Source organism: Bufo gargarizans, chromosome 11, assembly GCF_014858855.1.
Source record: "Bufo gargarizans isolate SCDJY-AF-19 chromosome 11, ASM1485885v1, whole genome shotgun sequence".
In the NCBI taxonomy this organism is placed as follows: domain Eukaryota; kingdom Metazoa; phylum Chordata; class Amphibia; order Anura; family Bufonidae; genus Bufo; species Bufo gargarizans.
In genome coordinates, this window is record NC_058090.1 from 46210138 (window position 1) to 46222341 (window position 12204).

A 12204-nucleotide genomic window follows, 5' to 3' on the forward strand; every position below is an offset into this window, starting at 1 on the left:
TGTTAAACTGCACGCCGTCTTCCTGTCACTTGGGGCCAGCAGTTGTAATGATACTGCACCACCACTATAATGTAGACAGCGTGCCGTTAGACACTAGCGGGACACAGCGCTCGCACAAGCACCACAACCCCCCTCACAATCTGATACTGCTGAGCTATCCTAAGGACAGGTCATAAATATCATCACATTGCACAACCCCCCCCTAAGGCCCCTTTCACACGAGCAAGTTTTCCGCGTGGGTCCGATGTGTGCAGTGAACGCATAGCACCCGCATTGAATCCTGACCCATTCACTTCAATGGGTCTGTGTAGATGATGCATCAGTTCCGCATTGCCCTGGCCCCATAGAAGTGAATGGTGCTTCAGTGAAAAACCTATTGCATCCGGATGCAATGCGTTTTTCACTGACAGTTGCTAGGAGATGATATTTGTAAACACGTGTGTGGGAAAAACACATCAAAACTGATTGCACCCGCGTGGAAAAAGCTGCAACACTGAACGCAAATGCAGACTGAACTTGCTTGCGAAATGCTGCGAGTTTCACTGAACGCAGCCTGAAATAATCTGTATCGTTCGCGTGAAAAGCGCCTAACGGTGAATTTCCTGGTTTTAAAGAAAATGGTAAGCTTTATAATTGTTACCTTGTAATTCTCCCTGCCAGCCATGCGCTAGGCTTCACTAATCTAGATGAGAGCCTTGAAGATTAACTCTAATCTATTATCAAGTAGGCCATCCATGTTTCCTGGAAAACTAATGGCTTGTTCAAACTGCATTTTTTTACACTGACTTTGATGCAGAGCCGCATTGGAGCTGAAAATCACCTCAGATCTCTCTCTCGTTGCTGTAAAAAGAAGCACCCTGCCCCATCTTCTGCTTTTCAGAGCCTGAACCAGCACTGGGACTGCAGAGGGTGGCCACACACCATTTAGGCCCTTTCACACGGGCGAGAATTCCACGCGCGTGCAATGCGTGAGGGGAACGCATTGCACCCGCACTGAAGCCAGACCCATTCACTTCAATGGGGATGTTCAGATGAGCTGTGATTTTCACGCATCACTTGTGCGTTGCATGAAAATCGCAGCAGGCCCAAAATAAATGAATGGGGATGCGTTAAACTCAAGTGCAGATGCAATGCGATTTTTGTGCATGGTTGCTAGGAGATGTGAGTAAATTGATAACATGGTTATAAGAGAAAATAATAGAATTCTTAAGTTAGTAAATAAAAAATAATATATATATTTTTTAACTCACCTCATCCTCTTGTTTGCGCAGCCGGCATCATAATCTTTCAGGATCTGCACGCGGTGACGTCAGCGCATGTCCTGCTGAATAAAGATAAAAGGATCTTCTATCTTCATTCAGCAGGACCTGCGCTGACGTCACTGCGCTCACCTAAGGACTCATGCAAACGACTGTTGTTGTGAGCTGCATTATTTGCGGCTCAGGTGCGGACCTATTCACATCAATGGGCCCGCAAAAGATGTGGACAACACTCCATGTGCTGTCCACATCCGTTGCACCGTTTCGTGGCCCCGCAAAAATATAGCATGTCCTATTCTTGTCTGTTTTGCGGACAATAGGCATTTCTACAATGCGGACCGCAAAAAACGGCACGGTCGTATGCATGAGGCCTAACCTGAACTTCAGTGAAGAAGTCCAGGTTCCACAGTCAGTTTTTTATCACTCATTGCACCCGCATGATAAATACTGAACATCAGAACGCAATCGCAGTCAAAACTGACTGCAATTGCGTACCTACTCGCACGATTTTTCCTCATCACAGACGCAACACATCTGGACACGCTAGTCTACAAGGGGCCTTAGTGTTGGACCGAATTAGCCTTTAGATCCATAGGTTCTACAGGCAAAATACTTGTCTGATTTTTCTGAATAGTATTTTGTCCATGTGAACATGGTGAAATAGATACTCCTAATGACAGGGGTTGTCTAGCACAATTCGCCTGTCGTGGCTTATTTCAGAATATAGAACTGACTGCATTATTGATTATTCCTTCTGCTTCCTTTTCAGTTTGTAGATGAACAAACATTCAATGCATCGGTGAAGCAAGTCATGTGTAAATTGCCAAAACAGAGATACCTAAAGCAAATCTTCGATGAAATTTGTAGTATAAAGATTGAGAGGCGGTAAGTATCTCACCCCTTACTGTGCCATTCATGAAACATTCAGCTGGAAAGTCAGTGTTAATTATTTAGCCCTGATTTATCATTCCTTCACACCAGAATTCTGGCTTTATAAAGTCACAAAATAGGGCTTTTTTTTAACTTTAGGCTCACTTTTGAGACTTTTTGGAGTTTTACACCACTCACTCCAACTTTGAAATGTGGGTGGGAAAGTGGGTGTGGTTAGCTATGTTAATGAGTCACTCCAGAGTCATCACTGTTGTTATTTAATTTTTTTAAGTTGCAATCTCAATCCAGTAGGAGGGTGGAGTAGTTTTTCTAGAGAAAAGATCAAAAAGGGGTTGTCTCACTTCAGCAACTAACATTTATTATGTAGAGAAAGTGAATACAAGGCGCTTACTAATGTATTGTGATTGTCCATATTGCTTCCTTTGCTGGCTGGATTCATTTTTCCATCACATTATACACTGCTAATTTCCTGGGGCTATGACCACCCTACAGTGCAGCAGTGGTCATGCCTGTACACTATAGGATAAAGCACCTATAATGTGTAAGCACGACAACCACTGCTGAATTGCAGAGTGGTCATAACCCCTTAAAATGAAAAGTGTATAATGTGATGGAAAAAAAGAAACCAGCCAGCAAAGGAGGCAATATGGACAATCACAATACATTAGTAAGTGCCTGGTAGTAGTTGTCTCTACAGGACAAATGCCATTTGATAAATGCAGTATAAAGAACGCCAATGAAGACTCAAGCAAAACTGACAGCAAATTTGCCCCCAAGTGGTGCGGTTTCTGCCTTTATAAAGTGTTGTAAATGTAAACTGTTACCAGCTGCCGGAGACAACCACTTACGGCTCTCAGGACGGTATCCTGGTGGGTCTGGCCAGACTTCTGTGAGCCAGAGATACTATATTAATCTGTATTGGTATTGAAGGGTGGCTAACCACTGGTGGACATTGTAATAATTACCAATATTGGCCGTAAGCTGCTGACTACAGAATACTGGATGAGAGTTGGGGAACAGAGTAGCAGAATTAACCCTTGCCTGCATTTACTGGTCTATTATAATGCTTACATATATCCCCTACTTAACTGCTGTCTTCTCTCTTCTCAGGGTGCCGGTACTTATGCTGTACAGTTATAGAGATGATTACTACAAGGTTCTCTTTTAAGTCGGCGCCAGCCTTAGAAGGACGTGCAATCTTACCTTTATAGTATTCTCAAACTTGAGGCTCCAGATTGTGCCGTTAGCGGGTGACCCCCATTTCTGTACAGTAACAGGAACACATGGGACCAGCCATATCATTGAGTTATTAACCCCCTGCAGCTAAAACACAATGACTAAGCAGAGTAGGGCTACAAACTGTGAACGCTTACCTAGAAATAATGTGGCAGCGCCAGGGAGTGGACGCCCACAGCTGCTGCAGCACTGCTTTTCATTTATAGAAAGACAAAGGAAGGTTTCTTTGCTTTTATTGTTTTGTATACATTCCTATTAAGAAATAAGATCTTTGCCTGTATAAATATGTATAATTTGGCAGAAAACTGTTTGTTATAAATCCTTAGGAACAATAGTCAGCCATTCTGCAAGTGATTTTAATGTCTTTTTAGGATGTACAAAAACATAATGGACAAGCTGTATGAAATAAAATTCTGACAAATCCACAACATTTGTATAAAGGCGCACCACCACCAATTGCCAAATATAGGACGCTAGTTCCCATGTTATGTGATACATGACTATCTCTTTGGGTTGGATAAGCTGTCAGCAGTCCCATGTAAAACCATAGATACTGCCAAAAGAAAACTGACTTCTATCAGACATTTCATACAGTGTGTCATTACATGGAATTTCAGAAATTTGGAAAGAAAAAGTGGGCAACCCTTTTAAAAGGATTTTTCAAGACTTTGACACCGATTACCTATGCTCTGGCTAGGTCATCAGTAATCGGTGGAGGTCTGCCGCCCGCCAAATCACCTGTTTAAGAAGGCACTGTGGCTGTGCGCCTAAGCCATGTGACCAATGAACATGATGTTATATGACCTAGGAAAAGCTGGAGAAGACCGTGGTGCTCACAGAGGCACTGGTGCCTTCTCAAACAGCTGATCAGCGAGGGGCTAGGGTGTCGGACCCCCACATTATCCTTTAAGGCCGAATGCACACGGCCGTGAGCAGTCCGTGGAACCGCGGCCTGGACTCCTGCTGAGAGCAGGAGCGCACGGAGTCATTGGTTGCTATGACGCCGTGCGCTCCCTGCTGCCGCCACAGTACAGTAATACACTGGTATAGATCATACCAGTGTGTTACTGTATTGCGGCGGCAGCAGGGAGCGCACGGCGTCATAGCAACCAATGACGCCGTGCGCTCCTGCTCAGCAGTCCAGGCCGCGGTTCCATGGACCGCTCACAGCTGTGAAAAAACGGCCGTGTGCATTCGGCCTAATATATATGGGAACATTCCTTTAAAAAAAAACCTCAAAAGTGATTGCCTAATTACTTAATGGAGATGACCAATACAGTACAGCATGATGTCACTGATCTGCTTGTGATGCATGGAAGATTTCTACCATGGCTGAACATACCATTAGTAAGGCCTCATGCACACAACCGTATGTATTTTGCGGTCTGTATCCTTGTCTGTAATGCGGACAATAATAGGACATGTTCTATTCTTTTGCGGAACAGACATACATAAACGGAATGCACACTGCGTATCTTCCGTTTTGTTTTTTTTCCCGGACCCATTGAAATGACTGGTTCTGCATACGGTCCGCAAAAAACAAAAAAAAAAACAACACATGTGTGCATAAGGCCTAAACATTACAGGGGTTATATAAATTTAATTTGAGCATTTCACATGGTGATATTTAGAAGATACTGTAGGAACATGAGCAGTGACACTGCTTAGTAATGAACTTCAGTATTCATTTGGCCTAAAGAGTCTCACTACAAGATGCTGACAACACTGCATTTTGGAGATGTCCAACGTTGTACTTTTGAAAAACCAGTTTGTCAGTGTTAAGGCTCTGCCCACATCACATTTGGATCACGTATACATGTTTTTGTAAATGTGTCCCGTTTTGGGTCTGTCTGCAGAGAACATTTCTTGGAGCAGTTTCTTAGTTTGTTTATTGTATAGCACAAACATTGTGTGAACAGAGCCTTACACCATAGGGGCTAAAGCTTAACGTATCAAGTAAATGAATACTTGTAGTACAATATTTAAAAGGGCATTTGTAACTAGGGATCGACCGATTATCGGATTTACCGATATTATCGGCCGATATTCAGGATTTTGAACACTATCGGTATCGGCATCTATTTTGCCGATATTCCGATAGTGTATGGGGAACACAGATCGCGCTGCTGTCAGCGCTCTCCGTGTTCCCCTTAGCAGCACAGGGGAGAAGGAAGCAGTGTCTCCTCCCCCTGTGCTGCTGCTGCCGCCAATGTAAGGACAGGGGACAGGAGGAGGGGAGGAGCTATGGCCACTGCTCCACCAATGAAGATTAATCTATCATTCATTCATATACAGGAGGCGGGAGCTGCAGGATCACATAGCCGGCTCCCGACCTCTGAGCTGTAGCTGCGATCTGCGGTAGTTAACTCCTCAGGTGCCGCGGATCGCAGCTACTGCTCATAGAGGTCGGGAGCCGGCTATGTGATCCTGCAGCCAGCTCCCGCCTCCTGTATATGAATAAATGTGAGATTAAGCTTCATTGGTGGCGCAGTGCGCGCCTCCCCCCCAGTATTAAGCAGTGGTGGCGCATAGGGCCCCCACCCCAGTCGCAGTGCGCCCCTCCACAGGATCCCCTCTCCCCTGCTCCTCCGATCGGAGCCCCAGCAGTGTAATGCTGGGGCTCCGATCGGTTACCATGGCAGCCAGGACGCTATTGAAGCCCTGGCTGCCATGATAAGCTCCATGCTGCTGTGTGCACAAAGCACAGAGCAGCAGGGACAGTGAGCTCCTATTCACCCTGATAGATCTCTATCAGGGTGAATAGGACAAGGGTTCTAGTCCCTAAGGGGGCTAAAAGTTAGTTAAAAAAAACTTAAAAATAATAAAAACACCAAAATATAAATGAAAAAGAAAGATTTACAAAAAAAATTAAAATACACATTAACAATAAACATTAATTTTCAGCAGATTTGTGGGAATTTTTTTTCAAAAATGAAAATTCCCAGAATATCGGTATAAATTATCGGCTATCGGCCTGAAAGTTCACAAATTATCGGTATCGGCCCTAAAAAAATCAATATCAGTCGATCCCTATTTGTAACCATCTTTAAACTGCCCTCAAGTAGTGTCAGGCAATGGCCACGTGTGTCCTTACATAAATAAGTTTTTATTTTCCCCTTTTTTAAAGGAAATTTACCTTTAAAAAGGTCTTATTCAGACAATCAGTGTTTGTTCAGTGATTTCCATCAGCGATTGTGAGCCTACACAGATACAGTATAATAGAAAGATCCACACATGGAAATCACAGATGTATGAACTAGCACTGAAATCTTACTATGAAGAAGCAGTCCTGATATTCATGAGCTGCAGGGACGTCCACCTTTCTCTGCATGCATATAAAAGAGGGAGAATTGTGTAAATCCACAAGGCTCATGAATATCAGGACTGCTTCCTCACGGTGGGATTTCAGCGCTGCCAGACACAGACAAGCAAGTTCAATGCGAGAAACTTTGCTGCGTGTGGCAGTGCGAGTTCCTGTCTGACCTCTGCTCCTCTGACAGGATAGCACAGCATTCTATTTAGTTATAAGGCTGAGAGACCTGGAATCTACTTTACTTCCAGGTCTCGCAGGTACACCCTTCTAATGCTGCACGATCCTGGCAGGAGTATAGTTCAGAACAGGAACTCACAATGACACACGCAGCGAGTATATTATGTAAAGTTAATTCTCCGTGACTTGCTGCGGCTAAGTGCTGATAATCATCATGATCTTACCTGGCTACTCCTAAATTTGCATCTTTCCCAAGTTCAATTTAGTAATGGAGATAAAGTTTTCATAGATGCAGAGCTGTGCTCTGATAAATGCCATCAGTTCTGCAGTATATGACATACAATTGTGCAGCTGATCCAGAGTTTCCATGTTGTATAGAGCAGTTCAAACAAGCAAGTCTTTAAAAGGAACTGGAGCAATCAAAAAAATAAAATAGTGCACCTTATAACATTATCACAGTGCTTTTCAGTGCTGGCCATAGATAGTATTTTGCTACCAGAGGTTCATAGGCACTAGTAGACCAAGCCATGGAGGGTGAGCAACAACGCCAATTTCTCTTAGGGCTCCTTCACATAAGTCTGTGCAGTCTGGAAATCAGGCTCCGTGTGTGAGCGTGATCCTCCGTTCCGGACACTGCTCATCTTGCAGGAGCACAAAGCATTGTACTGATTTATAGTGCCGTGTGCCTCTGCATTACCTTATTCCTACAAAATTATACTGACAGCTTTAGGTCACTATGATTCTGTAGAAGTGAGGTCATGCAGAGGCACACCGCATTTTTAATCCGTATAAAATGCCAATGCGCTCCTGCAAGTCCAGAAAGGATGCTCACGCTCCTGTGAAACGGCCCTTAATGCACATGGGAGTTGTTCTCAAGTATATGGCCAGAGTAAGGATCCTACTAGACAGGAAATATTACTCCCCCGTAATGAATGTGGACAGGATATTGGCATACTTGCATTACATCTAGAACATTTGCTTGCTTAGTATGGTAACAACACTGTTGAGACGATCTCAGTTGTGAAGTTCTGCAATCTTCAGTCACTGCAGAAGTAATTATAGACCACAAACTATAAAATTCTGAATTGCTAAAGTTTAATACAGGTTAATAAAAAAAAAAAAAAAAGTCTCTTGTAAGATTACCATGGATCTGCCATTGAGTGGCTCACTCCTCCATCCAATCACGGTTTCTCTGCAAGCAACGTAAGGAAAATGCCTTGGGTATGCCATTAGATGCTTCACAGCCCTTATAGGATACAAGATGGCTTCCTCCAGGGGGTGTCATACAGCATCACACAGTAAGGGCAAGGTGATATGCATTAGTCAGTCTAGTTTGACTTGAAATCTTTCTCATCTGGAATCTCTTTTTGCATGAAGTGCATGACCGCACAGGCCACCTTATCAGGTACAATGTTATACACCGGATGCGTTGGTTTCTGCCACAGAAATAGGAGAGATGGGGTTACCATTCAGTAAAGAAATATACTCTAACAGCAGCTCTGGCAGCATACAATTCTGTCCTGTTTTACCGGAACATAGTATGGGGACAGGTCTGCTCTCTTATTAAACAGTACAAATAACTTGTAGGTTTTCTAATAGGAGCTATCAAAAAATACAGTGGAGGTGATTGTGTCGTGTTCATGGAAGAAGTACTACCCCCAGCCTCTTTATTCAAACTCAGAGTCCACTGTATTCTTTGATCGCTCCTATTAGGCAAACAGCACAATATTTTTGTGCCATTTGGGCTAATAGTAGAGGGCTAAAATATTCGTCCCCTCCAGCACACACTTGTGTCAGTGGCTCCATTACAGGCCTTGGTGGCACTATTTTATCCAGTAAAATCCCAGTCTCCCTAATAGAAACCCTACGGATCCCATTATAGCCAATAGGGTCTGTTAGGCACCATTCCTTTCCTTCAGATGATGGATCCTGCAATGCTGTTTTTTTTTATGTTCCTAGGAAGGAACAGAAAATGGTACAGATTTAAACATATACTTGGCAGGAACTACAAAAAGACTGTACGGACCACACAAATACAGCACAAAAGGTGTACTTTTGACTAATGGCCATCTGGTGAGTGTAGAGTGCAAGCAGTAGCATCTAAATCAGGCTCTATTCACACCACTGCTGTAGGTTCTTTTTTTTCTCAGAAAAGTTGTCTCGCTTCAGCAAGTGGCATTTATCATGTAGAGAAAGTTAATAAAAGGCACTTACTAATGTATTGCGATTGTCTATACTACTTCTTTTGCTGGCTGGATTTGTTTTTCCATCACATTAGACACTGATCATTTCCATGGTTGCGACCACCCTGCAATTCATGAGCAGTGTATAATGTAATGGAGAAATTAATCCAGCCAGCAAAGGAAGCAATATATACAATCACAATACATTAGTAAGTGCCTGGTATTAACTTTCTCTACATGATTAATGCCAGTTGCTGAAGTGAGACAACCCCTTTAAGGCTAGTTTCACACTTGCGGCAGGACGGATCCGACAGGCTGTTCACCATGTCGGATCCGTCCTGCGGCTATTTCGCCGTGCCCGCGGACCGCCGCTCCGTCCCCATTGACTATAATGGGGACGGGGGCGGAGCTCCGGCGCAGCACGGCGGTGCACGGAGAAAGCCGCCGGACTAAAAAGCCTGACATGCAGTAATTTTAGTCCGGCGGCCTTTCTCAGTGCACCGCCGTGCTGCGCCAGAGCTCCGCCCCCGTCCCCATTATAGTCAATGGGGACGGAGCGGCGGTCCGCGGGCACGGCGAAATAGCCGCAGGACGGATCCGACATGGTGAACAGCCTGTCGGATCCGTCCTGCCGCAAGTGTGAAAGTACCCTAAGTCAGATTTGAGGGCATAAGTAACACTGTATGCATATACACAACACTGTCAATAAATAACCAACCACACAAATGTACAATACAAAAGTATCATACAAATACTGGTCTCATTCCTTTAATGCCAGTGTCTATATCATGCAAGCTCAAAGGACATTAGAAAACAGGTTGTATGACTTGCTATCGGACTTAAAGGCCCTTTTACATGGGCTGACAATATGGGCAATTACTGGGAATTGATAATTGCCCTGTGTAAATGTGCCACTGTTCACCTGATGAATTAGCAAACTTGTTCTTCGAGTGATCACCTCAAATCATTGTTTGCGGCAGCATACTGTCCTGTGCAACCAGGGATCTGCTGCCAGCAAGCAATACTTCAGTAGTGGGATGGGCAGCTCTCTCCTCTGCTTAACGATGGGTAATTATCAGGAATGAAAGATTCAGTTACGATAATTGCCTGTTCTGTTGGTCCATGTAAAAGGCTCTTAATAGATCAATTCTTATTCCATTGGCGTCTTAGTGGTGCCCAGTTCTACTTACCAATAAGTTCTCTGGTATTCCTACAATAGTTTCATGGAGCATTTCTCCGCTACCAAAATGCTGCGCTATAGACAGTCCACTCAGACAATAGCAAGTATGATAAAAGTCTCTTGATCTATAAATACCAAAAAAAATGATAAAACTAATAATCTGTAACTGTTATTATTTTAACATTTCTATCGTTTCACCATGTGAAAGTAGCTCCCTGTGAGTCACTATCCACTTTTTAACAAGCCTTACAACTGTGACCAGGGAAAATAGCCAGGCCAGACATCCCTCTGTAGACAGCTGTTTTCAGGGGGCATGCCCCCATCTGTAAGGAGGAGGATTCTGGCTGGGTGCGATGCCTAGGTAATCTCCCTGTATCCACAAGACAATGCAGCAGTGTGAGGGTGCAAACTGAAGACAGAATTATAGCACTCCTGTTATAATACAGGAGCATTATCTAATGTAACAAAAACGTTTAATGACCCCTAACGTATGACTGAAGGTGAACCACGCTACCAGCTGCACTTACTTGCCAGGTTTATCTAGTAAGCCGCCACTTGGACACTGACAGCACAATAGGATGTATTCTTGCAGAGCTTTCTGGTCAAACATCCAATTTGTGAGGCTGAGAGCAGGATCTCCTGCAAGATCATCATATGAGTGTTACAAAAATACCTGCCATGTGAACCCCCTTCCCTCCAGTCAGTCACTACCCAATGTTTTAATGTACGCAAATGAGTCTCTACGAGCAATGGGGGCGTTGCGGTTACTCCTAGAGGTTCTCCTGCACCCCCTCCACTTTGACAGGGTCAGACAGTGAAAATGTCATCACTCCTGGCCCTGTTAAGTGATGAGGGTGCGGCGGTTGCAGAGAGAGTAGAGCCTTTAGGTGTAACGGCAACACCCCTGTTGCTCCTAGAGGCTAATATGCATATAATAAAACATAATTTTTCCCAGCATTTCGGGCACATATGAACATGGGACCAACACAGATGCCTTCAGCTGCCAGGTGCACATGTAACAGGTGAGCCAGTGTTCTAGGGACAAAACTGCTGACATATGCCCTTTAAGTAGCCCATTTGCCACCTATGGCCTCTCTGACCCCTGTGGAAGCTGCGCTTCTATTGCTTCCCCAATCATGGAAAAATTACCTTCAGCATGTAATGTCCTATGGATAAGTGGCATTAGGCCAGCTTGCCAGAAGGAGTAGCAGCCATCCACCAGCTTGTTGCAGCGGCCTTGAAATCCACCTTCAAATCTCATCTGTTTGAACGCAACCCATCGCTTATATAAAGAAAAGCAATTTCAGTGACACTCATTCATGCACCGACACTCCAAAGTTTCAGTTTTTTATTTTACTTATTTCTTTATATTATGTGCACATTAACCACTTCCTGCCTGCTATATGGTATGGTTCCTGTCCCATATTTATTGATGTGGTCAGCTTGATGGCACTTCATACTCCTAAATACAGTGCCTCACTGATGAGCACAATCCTACACTGGGACAGGGAACTGGTCAGTCCACTATCACAAAAAGCCCCGAACACTGCGCTCCTGAATGAGGGAAAGGATTCTAGGGAACCCACTCATGTCAGTAATGACATCAGTTTCCCAGTGTAGAGGGGACTATATTAATGATGGCTAACCTCCAGCAGTGGCGAAATACGACTCGCAGCATTCTCTATTCATTTCCATGGAGTTCTGAGAACAGCCAAGCAGGTGTACATCTTGGGAGTTGTAGTTTTTACCACAGTTGGAGTGTCGGAGGTTAGCCATCACAGGCCTAGACAGATCAATGCTAGCAGTGACCCACCAGGGACAGCAGGAAACACACTGATAATGTGTTCCCTTTAAGAAAAAAAATAAAACACAATGTAGTAAAAAAATAAATAAAAACCTCTCCAAAAACAAACTAACACCTTTCTGAACGAACATGCACCAATGTTGGACATTCTGCTTGATGCA

General features: G+C 44.0%; 2 protein-coding genes across 2 annotated transcripts in view; one reads left to right on the top strand and one right to left on the bottom strand.

Moving 5' to 3' along the window:
- Positions 1–4233, top strand: part of EIF2AK4 (eukaryotic translation initiation factor 2 alpha kinase 4) — a 111160-nt gene extending 106927 nt beyond the window's left edge. Inside the window, 2 exon segments of the mRNA XM_044271659.1 lie at positions 2029–2144; positions 3261–4233. Of these exon segments, the coding sequence (XP_044127594.1) occupies positions 2029–2144; positions 3261–3318 (174 nt within the window). The 3' untranslated portion in view covers positions 3319–4233.
- Positions 4234–6310: 2077 nt separating this feature from the next.
- The window catches only part of LOC122922182 (protein farnesyltransferase subunit beta-like), a 38031-nt gene continuing 32137 nt past the window's right edge, over positions 6311–12204 (bottom strand). The window contains exons 9-12 of the mRNA XM_044272699.1: positions 11389–11521; positions 10767–10878; positions 10250–10364; positions 6311–8312 (exon numbers count right to left, since the gene is read on the bottom strand). Of these exons, the coding sequence (XP_044128634.1) occupies positions 8205–8312; positions 10250–10364; positions 10767–10878; positions 11389–11521 (468 nt within the window). The 3' untranslated portion in view covers positions 6311–8204. The remainder of the gene's footprint in view (positions 8313–10249; positions 10365–10766; positions 10879–11388; positions 11522–12204) is intronic.